This window comes from Camarhynchus parvulus, chromosome 5 (assembly GCF_901933205.1).
Source record: "Camarhynchus parvulus chromosome 5, STF_HiC, whole genome shotgun sequence".
Lineage (NCBI taxonomy): Eukaryota > Metazoa > Chordata > Aves > Passeriformes > Thraupidae > Camarhynchus > Camarhynchus parvulus.
In genome coordinates, this window is record NC_044575.1 from 6,012,822 (window position 1) to 6,032,039 (window position 19,218).

General features: G+C 41.9%; 1 protein-coding gene across 3 annotated transcripts in view; it reads right to left on the reverse strand.

The window, feature by feature from the left end:
- Positions 1 to 19,218, reverse strand: part of MICAL2 (microtubule associated monooxygenase, calponin and LIM domain containing 2) — an 80,245-nt gene that overhangs the window by 12,642 nt on the left and 48,385 nt on the right. For 2 of the 3 annotated variants that reach the window (XM_030950193.1, XM_030950192.1), the window contains exons 6-20: positions 18,989 to 19,144; positions 17,654 to 17,754; positions 15,237 to 15,494; positions 14,319 to 14,434; positions 13,141 to 13,267; positions 12,862 to 12,952; positions 12,621 to 12,768; positions 10,020 to 10,219; positions 8,438 to 8,550; positions 5,211 to 5,282; positions 4,509 to 4,658; positions 3,280 to 3,384; positions 1,851 to 2,069; positions 1,538 to 1,639; positions 811 to 939 (exon numbers count right to left, since the gene is read on the reverse strand). In XM_030950193.1, the coding sequence (XP_030806053.1) occupies positions 811 to 939; positions 1,538 to 1,639; positions 1,851 to 2,069; positions 3,280 to 3,384; positions 4,509 to 4,658; positions 5,211 to 5,282; positions 8,438 to 8,550; positions 10,020 to 10,219; positions 12,621 to 12,768; positions 12,862 to 12,952; positions 13,141 to 13,267; positions 14,319 to 14,434; positions 15,237 to 15,494; positions 17,654 to 17,754; positions 18,989 to 19,144 (2,087 nt within the window). The remainder of the gene's footprint in view (positions 1 to 810; positions 940 to 1,537; positions 1,640 to 1,850; positions 2,070 to 3,279; positions 3,385 to 4,508; positions 4,659 to 5,210; positions 5,283 to 8,437; positions 8,551 to 10,019; positions 10,220 to 12,620; positions 12,769 to 12,861; positions 12,953 to 13,140; positions 13,268 to 14,318; positions 14,435 to 15,236; positions 15,495 to 17,653; positions 17,755 to 18,988; positions 19,145 to 19,218) is intronic. The other variant, XM_030950194.1, reaches the window with a different exon arrangement.

Consider the following 19,218-nt stretch of genomic DNA (forward strand, 5'->3'; position numbering starts at 1 on the left):
AAGGAATTACTTTGAAGCTGAATGAAGGGAATTAGGGGATTACTGCAGCAAGGCACCTGCTGAGCTCACAGTGTCCTTGAAGGGCTGTGTCCCCTGGATTTCCCAGGGGACTGGGAGCCAGGCAGTCCCTGCAACACAGCCCATTAGCATCAGCCTCAGTAATAAGAACTGAGTATCTCTGCCCCAAGTGTCACCTCCTTCTTTCCAAGTATGGATGTTTCCAGAAGTTCTGCTGCTACAAGGAACTGTATGCTACCTATTCACATGCAGAAGCAAGTTTAAAGTAATAATAATTAAACAAACAACAATAAATGTCTGTATTGGTAAATGCTCATACAATTCTAAGACATGTCCATTCTAAGACGTGGTTAAAACAGCCATCATTTTTCCAGGTTTTCCCCTGCAGAGTAAATGGATATTCTTATAAAAAGAAACATCAATTCTACCCAAGAAAACTAACCAACCTCACAGCAGACAGTTTGCTTTATAATGTGAAGCTTTCTTCAGCATGCCTGTGGTATCATCCTACAGCAGATAATTTAAAATAAGCAGCAACACAAAATTTTCAGAATTGAAGTAAAAAACGTTAACCATTTGCTTTGTTATTCAGCTTTTACCTGAGCCATATCTGATGATGACATTTCTCTTACAAACATGCAGAACTAACAACAGCAAAAAAGGAAAGTTTGATTTAAATGTGAATTACAACCTATACAACAGGTCTGCTGGCAGCACCTTCCATCCAAGCCATTTCTCAAGCAGCTTGAGTACAAGTTTGGGTTTTACATGAAAAATCTCTTAATAGAGTACCTGTTGAGAAGAAACAGCAGAGGAAGCTGAACCAACAGATGATGAAGTAGCAACAGCTGAATGATGAGGCGGAGGGCAAGAGGGAGCTGGGGGCTGAGAATGGGGCAAGCCTTTAGTAGGTAGCTTATTCTGTGTAGAGCAGAAACAGGAGAGTTATCCAAGAGACAGTGACATCAACACAGGTTAAGTTCACAGTCATGCATCAAGAAAACCAGAAACATAACAATGACAGATCTACTCTTCTTGCTACCTCTGCACAGTAAGGGCCCATGGAAATCATCATGGCATCTTCATGGTAAATGGTATTATTGTACTATTTCTTTAATAGAAATATTCACAGTGGGCAGTAAGGTAAGACAGTACTGGGAGAGAGCATAATGAAATCCAGCAAAAACCAGAGTGCACCAAGTACCACTGCTCAGCAACTGATTAGAAACTGTGAGCCAGCAGTGTGTGCTTAAGCACAAGACATAGTTTATTTGAACACATTTCTCTCCTGCTAAAGCACTCTGATTAGCTTTAGGATTCAGATTGTTTCACCTCAATTAAACTATGCAATAATATTTAAGCAACACTTTTACTAGTTTCAGTGGAATCCACATTATTTTTCAGATCCACACAGAATGAAAGGAAGTTAAAACCAAAATCACTGCAATTTCTTTCCCTTCATGAATTCTTATACACCTTCCAACTCAGCAGTTCTTCAGGTGCAAAACTTAAAATTCACCTTTGGAAACTCCATGTATCCAAACATTGAGGCGAGATGTGCTGCTTTCTCTTTAATGTTCTTTTTATGGAATTCCCTATTTGCTATGTTCTGAGCTCTTTTCTGCAGTGACAGCCACGGAAAGACAGCCAAGAAAAGAAAGAGAGAGATTTCAGTTAAAACCACATCCATCAACGAAACACAGAAGTTTGTAGAAAGACTTCTTATTGTCTTAATACAACCTACAGTCAACAGAGAACAAGCCAGCAAAACCACAGTACACAGATTATCACAGGCATTGAAGAGACAGAAAGGAAAAGAAGTTGCTTGTCACCTGTTTCATTTTTTCCTCCAGGTGCTGAAGACGCTCAAGCACTCCAGAAAGTACAAATGCAGCAGAACAGGCAGAGGCGAGATTTTCAGAGGTTTCTGACAGACTGGGCTGGGGATCTGTTTTGTGCACAGTCTTTGCTCTCCTGGCCATATGATCAGAACCATTTAAAGACTGTTTGGGTTCCCTGACCTCGTGTTCACTCCTAGCTACCACCTGAAACTGGGAAACACTTGAAGTGAACAAAACTCTGCTTTCTGCACTACCATGCAGGATATGCAGCTTTTAAGGATGCTTCCGAAAGAACGGCACAGTCATGCACATAACTGGAAATAAAACGTTCTCACATCACTCTTTGCACACTGTCTACTGCACTTCTGGTGCTTGTGCACATGCACTGAAATAAATCAGTCCTACACAACTTGTGCAGGCCTTGACATCCTTCTCTATGCTTCTGAGATTTTGTGAGTAACCTCAGACAGCAGCAGTGCAGAAGAATATCTTCCTCGAGGGTTTACAGCAAAGGTGGGTTGGGGTTTTTTAGCAGCACATCTGCATGAAACTAAGCTTGCAATTATATTTATGAGGATTTCAACAGTAATTCTTGTCATAGTTCTAGATCTAGTCTGACCCAAATCAGCATATAATGTATTTCAGATTTAAGGCATTTTCTGAGGAGTTCAGAACACATCTCTGAATTTGAGTTTTAATATAAAATAGCTTCTGGTCTGCCGATTTCCACATGCAATACAGATCTCATTTCACTGCAGACTGCTCTTGAAGTGCCATTACAGGATGTTTACTTCAATTTAAAACTCTGATGAAAAGTGAGTATCAATACTGTTTGACATGAGATTGCTTTCAGTCAAAGTACTAAGAGAAAAATTTAGACTACATTTTTCCCCATATATGTGATGCTGCAAAAGAGCTTTCAGCAGAAATTCTTATCACAAGTTCTACTTATAGGAATAGAATACCTGGGCACCAATATCAGCTTTTCCATGCTCAAGTTTTTATCTTAGATATTTTTTGCCAGGTTTCTCTCTTAGCCTTATCATTACAATAACCCAAAGCACTGGGTATATGCACAAATTTTTGGGTACTGCTGTACTTTTCTCACATGTTAAAAGCAGCTGTGAAATTACATTCATACAATTTGGAGTCTAGATATGGTAACACAGAAATCAACACTTATGTTTTCAGGGTTTTTCCACACTTTCAGAGAGTTTTCTCATCTGACAAAGCAGGTGTAAAATAGCCTTTACTTTCTACTGGTGTTTTCACAATTCTCAGCTAAATGTGTCTGTGAACTCTGCAGTTTCCATCCAAATATTGCTTTGTATCTCATGTAGCTCTGCAATAGCAGCAAGATCCCAGCAGTGAGAGAAATGCTGTGCCTGCCAGGTGTTTGTTACCCATAGGAGCTTCCTACCTGCCTTTTTGGTTGAGGTGGAAGAAGGCTTGGATCCATAGGTTTAGCAAAGCGAGGATTAACTGGAGGGTCAGAGGAGAGCAGGGCTGGTCTATCTGTTAGCTCCTTGTAAAGCATTTTTAAAATTGCAAAGACAGGGTGAAGGAGAAGAAAAAAAAAGGAAGACAGTAAATAGGATTCAAAGAATTTCTGAGGCAGAAAGAAATAAAAGCTTCTTTTAAAGATGCATTACTATGAAGCTTAACAATACATTTTGCATATTTTTGCCACCTACTCATTTTATTAGCAACTTCTACCATCAAAGATATACTTCAAGTTGAATACGTTCAGTACTTTTTAACAGAGTTTATGATCAAAATAACTCCCTTTAGCATGGCCAAGGAAATCTCTGGCCACTTACCACACACTGAAAGCTCAGGGCATTGACAAGTAGCCAGGCAGTGTGCAAACAACTTTGGTTCAAGGATAGACAAAGTCACTGGACATCTATAAAGCCTACACTACTGGAGGACCTAAGTATTTAAATAAACAAACGGATACAAGGATGAAGAATTAGGAATGCCACAATTTTTGTCAAAACATCCACACCTTGCTCATCCTTCTTTCAGGTCTTTCAGATGACAGGTCTAAACTCTGCTAATTCCAACTATTTCTGGCTGAAGTGCGATTTTAAGCTTCTCCCCTCTACCTTGGCAGCATGGGATTGCTTTTAAAATACCTCTAGTCACAATAACAACAAACCATGAAAATGCTGTACAATGCACAAATGTATTCCACTCTGCCTAGTTTTGGAATGGCAATGGCAGCCAGACATATCTTGCAAGAGATTAGGTTTCCTTTTAACACTTCCTAGATTTTCCATAAAAACAGACTCCACAGGATATGCAGTGTCCTTTATTTGAAAAACACAGGCCACAACAGGCCTTCTGCAATACTGGATGCAGCCACCTTAGACTTCCAAATAACACAAATTCCACAAATTCCATGACATTTCTAGGCACTATAACACAGCAATATGTTATTGTTAGATGCATTAGTCAATCTATATGACTTGTATTTGTTTACCAAGTATTGAGAGAAATTCTTTAAATTTGCATAAAGTATTAAAAAAGACAGCCCACTCCAAACACCTAAGAGATTCCTGTCTTCCCTGGGAAATCTGCATCACTTTCACAAAGAGGGACTACAGTTCAATTTCAGAGATGCTTTCATGTTCATCTCTGACCTACCTGTCTCCTCAGAACTGTATTTGAAGCATTCTCTTCGAACTTTGCCAGCAGCTGAGTTGCCATTGATTTGACTTTGTTCTGGTTCATTCCTTCTCTGCATTCACTCTGTTCTTTCCCATTGTTTGTTCCCTGGCTTGGAAAGCCTGAAGTCTGCAAGGAAACAACAAACTGTGTTTTTCTTGTGTTTCCTACAACACTCATGAAGGGAGAGGAGGAAAGAGGTAACATCCTTTTCAGCAAAGGGTGAAAGGAAATGCAGTCTGCAGCATACTAAAATGACATGTTTAGCATGCAAAAGTTACCAAAAAATAGTTTCTTGGGTCCCAGAGTACAGTAAAAGGGAACATAAATCAGTGCTGCTATTCATAAAGCAGAGTCACAAAGGTGACTAATCAGAAAAGGGCTAGAAACCAAGCTGCAATGCAAACTCTTCAAATAAAAAACTGTCTAAATAGACAATTAGGAAAAGGAAAAACAAACCAATACCTTAAATGTTCCTGTGTCGGAACAAAAACTAGTGCAATTTAGTTAATGCTCTACTCCCTCCCAAATGATTAAAATTAATTTAGCTCTTCTTGAGTGCATTTCAAGGGAGAAGTTTTTTCCATGCCATGCTCCAAAGGCCAAACCCTGGCCCCCCAGCTCCCACTGCTTCCTCAGCTCTGATGCCCATCAAGGAGCTGGGTACCACTGAACACCAACCTGCTCAAAGACGCCGAAGAGGCCCTTCCGACGCCTCTTGTTCGTCTCATTTTCTTCTGTTTTCCCTTCAGCCTGAAAGGGCAAAGCCAAAACAAGTGCCATGGGTTACTGCAGCAATTCCCAAGTTTACCCCAGCAGCTCCTCCCAGGAGAAGTTCCATCCCCAGGCAGGTGAGGTCTGGGCTGTGCTCAGCCAGGCACACACAGGGGGAGCAGTGCCAGCATCAGGGGGTCTCGCTGCCCCCCTGTCAGACCCCCCAGCTCACAGGACTGCTCCTTGAACAGGTATCAGGGCAGTAAAAGCTGTCACACAGCCCCTGACTGGGAGCTCTCACTGCACTCCAGTGCATGAGAACACATGCTTGTACACTGTGCTGAACAGGCCCTACAACTTGGTGTTCATCTTTCCCTCTTTCAGTACTGAGTTTACAATTCATAAAGTATTAACACATCCTTGAAGAAAAAGGTTTTACAGCATGAGTTATTCTGTGAATTTTCAGCTAGACTGCACTGTTTTCCAGAGAAGTAATAAAATCCAGAAACCCCTCAGTCTTTTACTGTAACCCCCAAATCTCTCTTGAACCATCTGTCTGCATGCAGATCATGAATTCATGGCACAGTCATACCTCCATTTTTGAGCAATTACTGGCTGCCTTAAAGGTCTGGCTCCCTCATAAGGTTCACCTCCCTGACTATGGCTGAACATTACAATACTTAAGCAACCAAACTGCTTCTTTTGTCCTTGAGCCATCCAAATATTTCATTATTTTACTCAACTAGAGATTACACAAATCAGTAATACTTCAGACTCAGTCTGCACAAACTTGAAAAGTAGTCAATGCTGGCAAATTTTTATCACTTCTTGTAACATTCAGTTGTGATGACTTGATATGGTGATAACTTATGACTAATAAACTATATTCCACTTATTGGCATTTGCCCATGCTGTAATTTAGTGCCTGCTCAGCCAACTTAAAAAACAAATAAAAGGAGTAAAAGGAATTCCTTAAAAAGAAATAAAGAAAGATCAAAGAATGCAGGCTTCCTTTTTTGTAAAAGACTGTATATTATATATATTATATAATATATATAATATTATATATATATATATATAATATAATATTATATATTATATAATATATATATATATTATAGACTGTAATAAATCATTATGCAATGAAGACGAGTAATCCCAAACAACTTGTGGGCAAACACCAAAGGAATCAGATGACAATATTTCAATTACTTTGCTTTACTACGTTGTCTTTCAAGCAGCAGCTCAGTAAAACCCAGCTTTGCACTACCTACAGTCATCAGTCTACCCAGAAAGGGTGAACACAGAGCAGCACAATGTATTCTGCATAATAGCCTGGGCCACATAAAAGCAGATTTTGCTTGAGTGAATGGAGCAAAGCAAGATGCTGCCTTTCAGAGATCGGGCAGAAAGGACTCTCATTAACATGCTGACAAAGAAGTGAAAGACAAAGCAATTTAATTGCTGAGCAGGACTCCAAAAGGGCTGCGCCCTGCATTGTGTAAACACCTCCCTTCATTTATTAGTCTGGAGCACAGGAAATCTCAGTTCCTCTCCAGCCGGGCTGACACTCCGAGGAGAATGGAAAACATGATCCAGCTCAGCACAGGCTGCCAGAACAGCCACAGCCACCCCAGCTCCAGGTCCCGCTTCCTGGTCTCTCACAGCCCTCGCTCAGATAAAGATCCCTCCTCCAGCCCAATCCAAGAACAAACTGCATGCCATGGAAGTTCAGTTAAGCAACACTCTCTGCTCTGCTAAAGCCTGGACAGAACATTTGATATATATACACCTTGATAATGCTCAGCACCACTTTCTGCCTGGGAAAGAACCCTAAAACTGAAGCCACAGCCAAACCCCAAACTCAAACAATTGCTTCCCAAGGAGCTTAATTTCCCAGCTAGTTTCAACTGGTTATGGCACTCCCAAGTCTGTCCTAATCCAAGAACCCAAACCCACCTTGCTTGGTTTTACAGCCCATCCGTGACAGAGCTGCAAAACCTTGCACACAATGCCTTGTTTCCCAAGCTGATTTGGGAAATAATACTTCCACTTCTCATTTCCAACGAGCTCCCATGGTGTGAAACCAGAGGGGCCCTTCAAGCAATCACCTTGTGCTTTCATGTACTGCCAAGAACTCCAGCTCCTGCTTTGACAGAAGGCTTATTTCATGACAGGAGGTTAATCAGAGGCTCTATGGCTCAGTAATGGAAAGCTCTCCACACTGCTAAAAGTCTGTTTACTTCTGCAAACAACTCATTGAAAAACAACACTGTGGTCATGATAAAGGTTTTCCTTCTAAAGAAGTCACCCACAAAAAAAAAGCAGAGTTTATTCTGCCTATTTGGTTTCTCACAGCTTGGCTATCTGGGAACCATGTCACTTAGTTTTGTGTATATGTGGGTGGCAGGAGAAAATCATCTCCTAACAAGGATATTTTCAGTTACTGGACAATTGACTGTCCACAGGTTTTGAAAAAGAGTTTGCAGGATGGAAAATATTCAAGACAAAAGTCAGTGTAGGAAGTATCTGGAAATTCTGCAGTAATTCTTCAGGTGAAAAAAACAGAAATCACATTTCTACAAGACAAGAGAGCAACAAATTTAAAAAGCAGTATATTAAAATACTGAGAAATGCAGTAGATGTGTACATGTGTTAACTCAGGCCTCTGCAAAGCTTCAAGGCTCTGTAGTCCTTAATCACAGCATGTATGGGCATGGATTATTTTACAATAAGGATATAACAGGGCCTGTCAGTAAGTTTTCATTAATAAGTAACCAAGAGAGAAAAGTACAGAGGTATGACTAAGAGATTGTTATCCCAAAGCTGCTGATCAACCTGCCCACTGTTGGTCACCACTGCAGGTTTCCTCTGTAGGAGTTGGATAGCTTCTCTTCAGAACCCTGACAGCATCCACAGACTGTGCAAATCACTGCTTTTTTCAAAAAGCAGCACTCCCTCCCAATCAATAAACAGTCTAGCATAGCACTGATTATTTGAACTGGTATATAATAAAATGGCTGTATATTTAAATCCAGGAATACAGAGCTACAGGACTCTTTTTCTTACAGATAGAAATAGCTCAGAAAATTATAGCAGTGTATATATAAACCCCTTATTTCTGAGCCTGAAAGTTTATTTTCAACTTTTCAGAAAAAAAATATTCATAGGGCAAGTCTTGCTTCACAACTCACCTTTGGTACTCGTTTTCTTGGTAAAGTTAAATTGATATAATTATTAAAGATGAAATTTGATGATTTTGATGAACCAGGATCATTATTTTCTCCATTTTGCTTCTCAGCAGCATCTGTTGAAAAAACAACTGCTTAGGATATTTACTTAGATTAGTTTATAAATTATTCTAAGCGAAAGCTTTCCAGTTGAGTGCTGGTAGCAATTATACATAAGAAACACAGACAAATAAAAGTAAATACATACAATGTAGGGTGGCTTTTTAAAAAAGGAAGGAGAGAAACACAAGCATGAATGTGTTACCAGGGAATCACACCAACAACTTGATACATGCCCTCCATGATGTCAAGCAGCTGCTCCTACTCCCTGAAACCACCAAGGACCCACAAAACCTTGGTCTTCAATCAAATTCTCCCCCGTTTCCTGTGTTAAGCCTGAGGTAACTGTTGCAGGCCAGAAGGGCTCTGCTGGTCATTTGTTGGAGCAAACAAACTCCACAACTTTTGTGGAAGTTGTAAAGCTGCTATGTTTATTACAGTGCTGGATGTGGGGATCATTCCCCTAACATGACATGCGTGCCTCTGGGAACTCCAGATCCTTTTTTATCTCCTTCTCAAACATATATGAATGCAATGTCACAATAAGTTCATACATATTCATTTTACTGATTTCATGTGACATTTGCTGCTAATTCTTCTTTATCATAAAGAACTCCTGGCTCATTTTGACCCTGCTCTCTCTGTCTGCCCCCTCCTTATCTCTGTCCTTCAGCTGAAGCAGTTTCTCTCAGCATAGGTTTTTGGGAGAACACGCAGTCAGACTAAACAGCCATGTTTGCAAACTACAGACTCAACTCAAAGATGCGCATTTCACCTAAATCAAAATGGATTTCTGTAGCAGACTCCGTAGAATTGTCTAAGACTCCATGGAGGGCTGAGGCTCAACAGTAGGAATGGCTGAGTCATGATGAGATAGCAAAACAAGCTCCTGTCTTCCGCCTCTCGGACCCCAGCTTATCTCTGTAACCCCATAGGTCACTTTCCCCTAACCCCTACTATTGGACAAGTTTGGATCCCTCTGTACCCTATAAAAAGGGGCTGGTTTAGCCCATTTGGCAGAAGAAGAGCCGTCGCTGGAACCCTTCATAGACCCCTCAATAAATCATCGCTGTGGAACCCCCAGGACGATTTCTTCTTCTCATCTCTCACGTCTGCTTCTTCCCCTAGCCCACAGGCACTTTAGCAAGCAAGAGCTGAAATCCTAAGAGAGTTGATAATCACTAAAGAGCTGAAATCCACTAAGCTTGCTTAAGGTAGCCACAGCTGTGAGCGGCCCGGGTATTTGGACACTCTGAGCTATCTGGATAGGACTGCCTTGCTCAGGGGCAAAGCCAGCTCTGCAGGCAGGGGACCTTTGGATTTCTACTCTTCAAAGACGTACATTTCACCTAAACCAATATGGATTTCCACTCTGGAAAATTTCTACTCTGCCTCACTGGGAAAAGCCTCTTGGCTGGAGAGCAGTGCCCATCAGCAGCCTGGATGAAGGCTGCCCCTTTCCCCCTGCCCTGCTCGGGTGCCTCACCGACTGCGCGCAGAGGGGTGCCGCGGAACAGCTCGTAGAACTTGGACAGGTAGAGCACCATGCTGAGCTTGTCGGGCTCCCCGGCCGAGCCCAGCTCCTGGCCCGTGGTCACCGGGGGGATCCCGAACTCCCGCTCGGCCACGTCGAAGGCCAGCTGGTTGTTCCTCACCACATCCTCTTCGTTCAGGGCCTCGAAGTCGCTGTGGGGACAGACAGACAGAGGCATCGCTCGTTCCCTGCTCCCCTCGGGAACGCACCGTGCTCCCGTGGCACAGCAGCAGCAGCATCTCACTGGGTCAAAGCTACAAGAGCCTCACACAAATCCCATTATTGCAAATACTAACTTTGCCAGAAATCCAATTTAAAAGCTTTTTCACTGAACTGGACCTTGATATGGTCCCACAAAAAATATTTTTATTTATTGGAGAGATGCAATTCTTCCTCATAAGTGCTAACAAACCTATTGTAAATCAAAGGTGACTCTGATGAAGGGGAGAGAGAACGATGCATCTGACTCCATCATCAGAAGGCTAAATAATTACTTTACTATACTATACTATGTACACTGTATCTAAACTGAATCTGCCATGTACTCCCTCTGCTCACAACTGCACAGAACTGCACTCATCTCTGATTCTCTCGTGACTGTCGCCTGACAGTCCAACACACACTTCTGGGCCTGACAGGCCAAGGGAACCAAACATCCTCACTTCGGGTAAAACAATCTCCATATTGCATTCTACTTCAGCACAACACAGGCACAGCAAGCGAGATAAGAATTGTGTTTTCCTTCTTCTCTGCTTGTCTCACAGCTTCTCTCTGTTCAGAAGACATGTGAATACCATACAAACCTTTTCCTTCTCCAAATACAGCTGAACTACTACAGACTTCATCCATTAGCAAGAGATTACTTAGGTTCAATTAGTTTTATAAATTATCAAAGCCAGGTGGAAGAAATTTAGGACAGCATTCTATGGAAGTAGCATATTATGTGTGTGCATACACATGCACAGGCACTACCTTTCCTTTTTTAATGTGTTACACGCACGGTTTGAGCAGGGACCTCCTGCCCAGGTCATAACTGAATTTAGCAGTGCACTAAGTAAGTGCATCACACATCTGGAACTCTGTTATCCACTCTCTGATCCATTTTCTATGAGACCTATTCTAAGACTCTGATCTTTTGAACAGCTTCCAAAATTCATGATTAAAATAAACATGTGAATAAATTACAAAGCTCCAGGCAGGGTAGTTTCTTTCTCCTCACAGTGGAATGTGAGTTTTTGAATTCCCAAAGAATTTCTCCTCTTCTCTCACCCACCCACTGCCCATTTCTGGAGCTGGGAGCTGTCACTGGCAGCCACCTCTCCTGCCTGCCTAGCTTTCATCCAGCCAAGTCCTTCTGCAGGCTCATTGAATACAAGAAGCCAACAAGATCCAAACACAACATTAATTGAACAGCAGGAGGTCTGTTAGCTCAGGAAGATAAATTTATCGACCTTGTAGAGAGCAGTGTACAGAACGTGTTTTCCACAGGCAGCAAAGATTACTTTGCTTTCTGTATCCTCTCTCCCAAAAACATCCAGAATTCTAATTCTTTTAAACCAACCCAAGGCCAAAAAAAATTCCTATTCTTAAAATCTCAGCTCTTCCTCTGGCAAAACTGTACAAACAACCACTCTAGGTACCACACCTATTTTTTTCCAATTTATCACACCTCATAAAAAAGTTCAATCATTCCTTTCATTTATCCACAATAAAGGGAAGTTGACAGTAATTCATGTGTGACTCCTAAGGCTCTGTAGGAAGATAAGAGAATGCATGCACTGCATTTTGGAGACTGGTGAGAAGAGAGTCACCCCACTGACTGCATCCAGCAGTGCCAGCAATTGCTATTTCCTGACATCTGTTACACACTGACCTTCTTGTATCTAACTATGGGACATTACAAAACATTCAGATGCATGGAGTTGGGGCATGCAGCACTAGGACCCCAGAAACTGTGCCAAAAGGGGAATGCTGGCTTACACTATACCCCTAGGGCAGTTCATTTTCAAGGCCTTGCTTTGGCCACATGAAAGGACTCTGTGCTCTCCTGGACAGAGTTGTGCAAAACCTCCATCTCCACGGACCAACATTTCCCTCTTTGACTGTCACAGCAACCAGTACAACACATGGAGGATGGCTCCTTCAGGCTCACCCAGCATTTCTGTAACTCAGGATTGTGCTTCATGGTTGTGGTTTCAGACAGACACCAAAACCTGTCTCCAGGGATCTGGGAATGCAGCTCTACACATTCCCCCAGAACTGCAAATTTCATTTTAAATAGACACATGACTCCCACAACACGATAAATCATCGGGTTCAAAACCCTCCTAGCTCTTTGAAAGCACATCTATTTCATTCTAAACAGCGTGCAAGGACATACAGAAGAAACACAGCAAACCCAACCCACCCCTTCCCCCCTCCACACCTGGCCATGGTGTGCACTTCCTCACAGAAACCAGCCACAGAAGGGGACTGCAGAGTGTCAGGGCTGCTCTGGTCTTACACTGCACTTTGCAAATGCCTCAGCCGAGGAGGTCCCCAGCTGCCACTTACATGAGGTCAGGCCTGAAGCGATGGATGATGGCACACAGAGCAAGGCCACTCCTCCAGGAGCTGGTCAGGTCAGTGACATGGACGTTTCGGTATCCCTCCGTCTGCTTCTGGCACCACGTCAAAAGCTTGTTAGGCCGAATATCTGACTCTGCAGAAAGGGGAAAGCAAACCTTTCAGTCAGCTTCTGCATGCTCACAAGGCCACAAATGTTAAGCCACAGCAAACAGGAGATGCCACTTACCCTGTCTTGTGAGGTTCACTGATCTTCTAATGGAGCTCACTCTTTCAAGAGGACACTGCTGTAGCTCATTAGTAACATATAATTGTCTCACCTACAAGGAAAAGCAATCACCAGCATAACATCAGACAAAAAAACAGTTTTGTTTCCAGGTTAACTTTATCAGCAGCTGGTTCTAAATTCAGGAGTCTCCTGAAGATTTTGTTTACACACTCCTTGCAGCTCTATTTACCCTTGATAAAAAAAGAACTGATTTCACAAGCAAGCCTTTTAAGTACTGACCTGGTGAGGTCGAACACAGCTCGAGTTCAAGTTCGGGTATCTTGTTCCCGGGTCAATGGTGTACTGGTCAAAGTTCTTATTAATGTTTTCAGGGGTCGTCTGAGGTAAGAGTCGATAAATGCTCTCCCTTGGAGAGAAAAAAGATGCAAGATTTATGTATTAAAATAAATATTTATTTATAAGAGATCAGGGTTTTTTTGCAGCTGCCTAAACTTCATTTTGGCTCTGCCAGGACAAGTGTTACGGACCAAATGCATAATGCATCCATCCCATTCCTTATCCCCACTCAACGGAAGGATGCCAGACAGAAAAAGGATAAGACGGACACTTAGAGCTCATGCCCATATTTTCCTGAGGCAGGAAGTGAGCAAGAAAAAGGAGGAAAAAAAAAAAAAGAAGGTTACATCATCTAGTCATCTGGTTTTGCTTTAACATCTACTCAAGAAGTAACTTTTTTACCACATAATAGCACTAAATCCTGTCATCATGCAATTCCTATAACCACCACAGCTTTTTTTACTATGCTGCTCAATTTTCCATTTGGGATTAGGCCGTGTTTGAGTCATCCCACAGGCTTCTACCTTAAAAATTCTCAAAGTGCAGTAGTTAGTAAAGCTCCTGCTTGCATTCCCACAACCACGACTCTTCCTATTACGTATCTGCCCCAAAACAGCCTGGGCAGCTGTAGGAGAGCAGGGTGGCTGCCAGCAGGATCTAAGTCATCAACTTCAACCATTAGACCATGGTGACACCAAGACTGCTGCTGTACTTAGCAACAGATTTTCTTTCTCCAGTCAAAAAAAGTTTCTGGTGCAGCATTATAATAATTCTCCACATATTTATCAGCCTAAAGAGAGCACCACTACGCCAAAATGCAGAGTTAAAATCACACAGACCAACTCTGAAAGCTGTTACTGTTGAAGAATTTATTTAGACTCCTTTCAGGATTTTTTTTTCATTTTTATGATAAAAAAACAGGTGAGATGCCTGGAGGTTCGGGGTTTTTTGATACAAGGTCTCTTTGGTCTATTTCTTTAAGGATCACACTTTAGCGCCATAAATCAGTGATTTAAACCCTAATACTATTTCTCCTGGTAGCATTCTGGAATCCACTGCCTTGTAGCCCTGCTGGGGCTCTTTAAAAGGCTGGAAATGCTGGGGAGCAGAGCAGCACTCACCGTTCAGCCAGGATCTCCAGCGGGGGCTTCCCCTGCGCCCAGCCCCGCACCATCCACGCCGTGTCAAAGGCAGCCAAGAAGCCTCTTGCACAGCCAGTGCCCATCGGCCAGAAGGGCTGCAAGGAGCAGGTACACTTTAGTTCTCTGCATTTCTTAACCTCTTACTACAACAGCAACTTTCAATGCGAATTTGGAGTCCGGAGTTTCATACTGTCTTGGAAAAATAGCCCAGAAAGAGTCAAAATGCAACACAGGCAACACTTGCAGGTTTTAAACATGCCTCTCCTTTAAATCTTAGGCAGGGGAAGAAGATTACTTTTTTCACTTTTTTTTTAACTTCTATATCAGATTTTTTAGCCCCAAAAGATACAGGCTAAGAAAAAAAAAAAGACTCAAGAATTATTAAAGGAAAAAAAAAAAAGATGCACTTTTCACCTCTTAAATTTGCTTTGGACTGCTCTTTTCAAATGCCTCAGGCTGTCAGCATGAATTAAAAAAAAAAAACTTGCAGCATACACTTTTCACTTCAGAAAGAAAAAAAAAGGGAACATACTAAGGCAAAGGGACTGCAATAATAATTTGGATCAAGTTTTTGTCTACGATGGAATTCAGTAAAATTATGCCATGCACCCAAGCTGAGGACACGGAGCTCACAGTTTTCAGACAGAAACACAACTTGCATAAAGCAAAATGGGATCTCAGCCACAGGCTGCCAGCCAAGCATTAGCTATGACAAACTATGTCATAATAAAGGAGAAAAGAAAAAAGGGGAAAAATCTATTCCAAACAAGGTACCACTGTTTCAGGACATTTAGAAGAGAACATTTTATTCTGGAGGCTAGATTGAATGGTTGGATTAAGGAAGTTAAGTGTAAAAAAACCCTGAAAATACTACTTGGAAGGCATTCCAAGATATACCTCAAGCAAACTATCTCCAACAAGAGCCACCAGGACCTGATGTCTGTGCCTCTCTCTCACCAGCGCAGCGTTTTCAGATGCATACATGGAGGTAAAATCAAACATTGCTACATCTGGTTGGCCATAATGATTAATTGCAAAATCCAAGGAAGGCAGCTGGTAGTTGGTTGCAAAGTCAGCAGCTTCTCTGGCGTAGGACAGCAAATTGCTCTGGTTCACATTTTCCCCACAGAGCAGCAGCTCGGTATCAACGGAGTCCTGCAAGGAGAGAAGGATGTGGGATGAGAGACTCCAATATCCTCTCTGAACTGGAATATTGCAGTCTCACAGCAGGACTGGGAGCCCCACACCTCACAGCAACAAGAAACGAGTGACATTTGTAATCTCCAAAAAGCCAATGCACAAGCACAGGTACTGCCCCAAACAGAAACTTTCCTTGCCCACACTGAACGAGCAGCTTTGTTTGCAATAGAAAATTATAGCTCCTCCCAGTTCCTTGGTGATGTGATCTTTTCAGAACATTACTTCCCTCACATCAAAAGATGTCATCCACATCACTGCAATGCTTTTCTGCACTCGTGGACCCCCCATTTGAAACCACAGGAGAGCAGAAGTACTGATGCTGTGACATGGGGACTCAGCCTCAAGGTTTGCCTCGACATCTCAGTAAGAACACCACACTCAAACCTGGACCGTAGCAGCTCTTCTGTTCATTTTTGGGCCAGGTTTTTCCTTGGGCAGAGTGGTAAAGGACCCTGCCTTTACAGGTCATCCTACTTAAAGGCAGTGATTATTAATGAGGCAGGTTCTATTTCCAGCCTAATCGTGGATGAGACCCCTAATCACAGATGATACCACAGAACCGCTATTAGCCCAGTTGCACCAGACACACTGGGGTGGTTGATTTTTTTTTCCACTCAGAGCTGAGTAGGTCAGGAAAACAGCTCTGATGAGCCACAGCTGCTGCTCCTCTGCTCCAAACTCCCCACAGATCCCCTGGGACTGCCCTCACCTACAAACACTAGCCCCACAATCTCAGGGCCTACACATATCAGTAGTGATGAATCATCTTGAAAACATCATCTTAAACAGACACCTATGTATGGAAATAGACACAAAATCACTGAAAGGAAAGAGGATTTCAGAAAATTGCTTGAAATGAAAAATACACATTTGATATTAGTCCCTCCATTTCCAAGCTGTTATAACTTCAAGTGGGGTTGAAATAATCTAGTGAGCCTGCAAGAAACAGAACTCAATGTCATAGGTGATCTTTTACAGTACCATAAGTATGTTAAAAATGCCACGGGGCTTTTATTTACTTACTTTATTTTATTTTGTGTTACTTGATGCATTTACTGTACAGTTGAAGTTACTTGCACTTAATAGAAAAGAAAAAGAAAAAAGAAAGAATAAAGAGGAAAAAAAATTGCCTATGTTTGAACAAAGCTTGAGGCTGATGAACTCTAGGAGGTAGAAGATAGTGGGTTTGATTTATCAAAACCCATTAACTACAGTTTAAGTTAGAATGCATAAAAACTTTATATAATATTTCCTCAACACCATCCCTCGCAAACTCTAGTGGCATTGCATTTAGACCAAGGGGTTTGACCCTTCCTCTCTCCCACCCTGGTTGGTCATGGACAGCAGCTCTGCCCTGGGAGCCCCTGGCCTCCAAAAGGGCAGGGAATCATGGCACTGAGCTGAGTGGTCCTATCAGAAAGCCAAAAGCCCTTCTGACAGTTCCCCACAAGTACTTCCTTCAGGAAATTACACTTGGCTGTTTTGGCACTGCTTTACTTTCCAAGAAAAATTGAACTCTTTTGGGTTTCCAGAAAGGGAAATTTAAGTGGTGCCATAACACTTCCTAGAAACAAAAGAAAATAAACCCTATATTTTACAGAAGAAGAAAAAAAAGAAGAAAGAAAAAAAAATACCTCAAAATCACACATACCCCTGAAAGGTCAGGGCATCATGTTTATAGCCTTCTTCTATCATGTTTCACCCACTTTAGAGAATTTGCAATTTAACCTAGGGTAGGTTTTTACACTTCCTTACTTGCCTGATAAAACTGAATATAGCTGTGCTAAGTTCACCCTTAAATAACTGAGGTTTTTATTTTCTGCTGTGACAATCCCACCATGTATTTCCAAGGCAAGTCAAGATCCCATTTCAGCCAGTTTCAAAATTGATTAATTTAGGAAGTATTGTTTTCAGTTCTCTATTGAAACTTTGAGCTGACTGAAGGGAAAAAGCAAATCCTAAAAATGTCAGAGTAAGATCCAAGTGGCCTGAGCTTGAATGAAGTGATTAAGTCTATAAACACCCTGTCTAACATCCAGCAACGTTTATGCAGATGTTCACGCTTACTCTGTGCCAAGTAAATAAAATAGGGTTTAACCAGCATTTTTACATACGTTAATAATCACTCCTTTGTCCAGAAGACTCTGCTTTTTTGCTGTCATCACAAAATAATGCGTGCTGTCTTTGTAGTAAACGATATTCTCCAGGTCAATCCCTGAAAAGAGAGACAGACACATTTGTCACTGAACGCAGCGCCCTGCCCGTGTCATTCACCAACAGCGCGGGATTGATCCCGGCAGGTGCCTTTCCTTCTTGGGCTGCATCCCCTCTCCCAGCTGGGATGAAGGATTAGTGGGCAGAATGCTGTGAAACAAAACAAGAGAGGACAGTGGTCTCACCCCGTCACTACAGGACATGAAATAACACGATGCGGACACGCAGCTCTTCCAAGGCGAAAAGAGAATTTTTAATTTCTGACTCCAACATTTATAGATTTCCAGAAGTGACAGTGGATTGGAGGGTGACAGTGCCACCTCTCCAATGACACTGGACAAACCAACAGTCCATCAAATTTCTCCTCCTCCATAAAAGAATGCAAAACAGTAAATTATTTACATAAAGTGAATGAGAAAATTTGTTACAAGAATCAGAAGGCTTAGAAAAACTTAAAAAATCAGGGTGACATCACACAACAGCAGTTTTTCTCAGCACAGTTTAAAGTTATTCAGCATTCTTTCAGGGAACAGCTAGTTAACTACAGCATTAACAGCTCCTGAGGTAGAACTGGGTGCCAAGGGAGCAAAGTGTTTTTCAGGTTGCTAGGGCTCTGGCATTGGGTCTAACCAGGGGGTTTGGTTTCAATTACAATAGTAATTTTTTTAAAAATCAGCTGTAAATCAAGAATAGAGTTGATTGTACTGACAGTGAATGCAACTATCCTGAAACTCCTTTCCATTAAGATGTTTTTCACAGTTTTTATTTTTAGTATTTATGGCAGATTCTAGGTCTTCTCAGTTTATCAGCTCCACACATCAAAAAGCAAGAATGAACTCCTCCCAGAAGGGCAGAGACTTTTTCAAAGGGTTTAAGCTGTTCAGCATGTGAACAGATAGAAACAAAATAAATCATGTCTTAAGGGAAAATCTCTGGGCCCTGAAAATGCTCTTCCAAATTTGTTCAACATAGCAGACATTTTTGCAGTTGAGAAAAATTTAAACACTAAAACAAGCCATGATGTGGCAGCACCCAAGCTAAAAAATTATCCCACTGTACCATAAATGGACACCTCCATCTGCAAGCTTCTGACATCAACAATATTTTATCACTTGGAAATTTTTTACACAGATTATTCAAAACTGATGTTACCAGTAACAAGAGGGTGGCCTGGCACATAGAGTTCCCCTGCTGCCTCTTGTATTTGGTAGTGGAAAAAATGAGGATGCACTCACCCGTTTCCTCCTTCAGGTCCTGGAAGAACTTCTGATTGAAGATGAAAGCAACCCCACTGATTTCTTCTACCTTGGCTTCTGCAGTTGTATTTCTGTTTATAAAATTGGCAGTGATTGCTATAGCCAGCTTTCCACGAAATTCCTTCCTCCTGAAGCCTGCGGAGCAAAGACAGGAATTAAAACCACTGCAAATTTCAGACTGGACTTTCAAGGAGGGTCAGCTCAAGGCA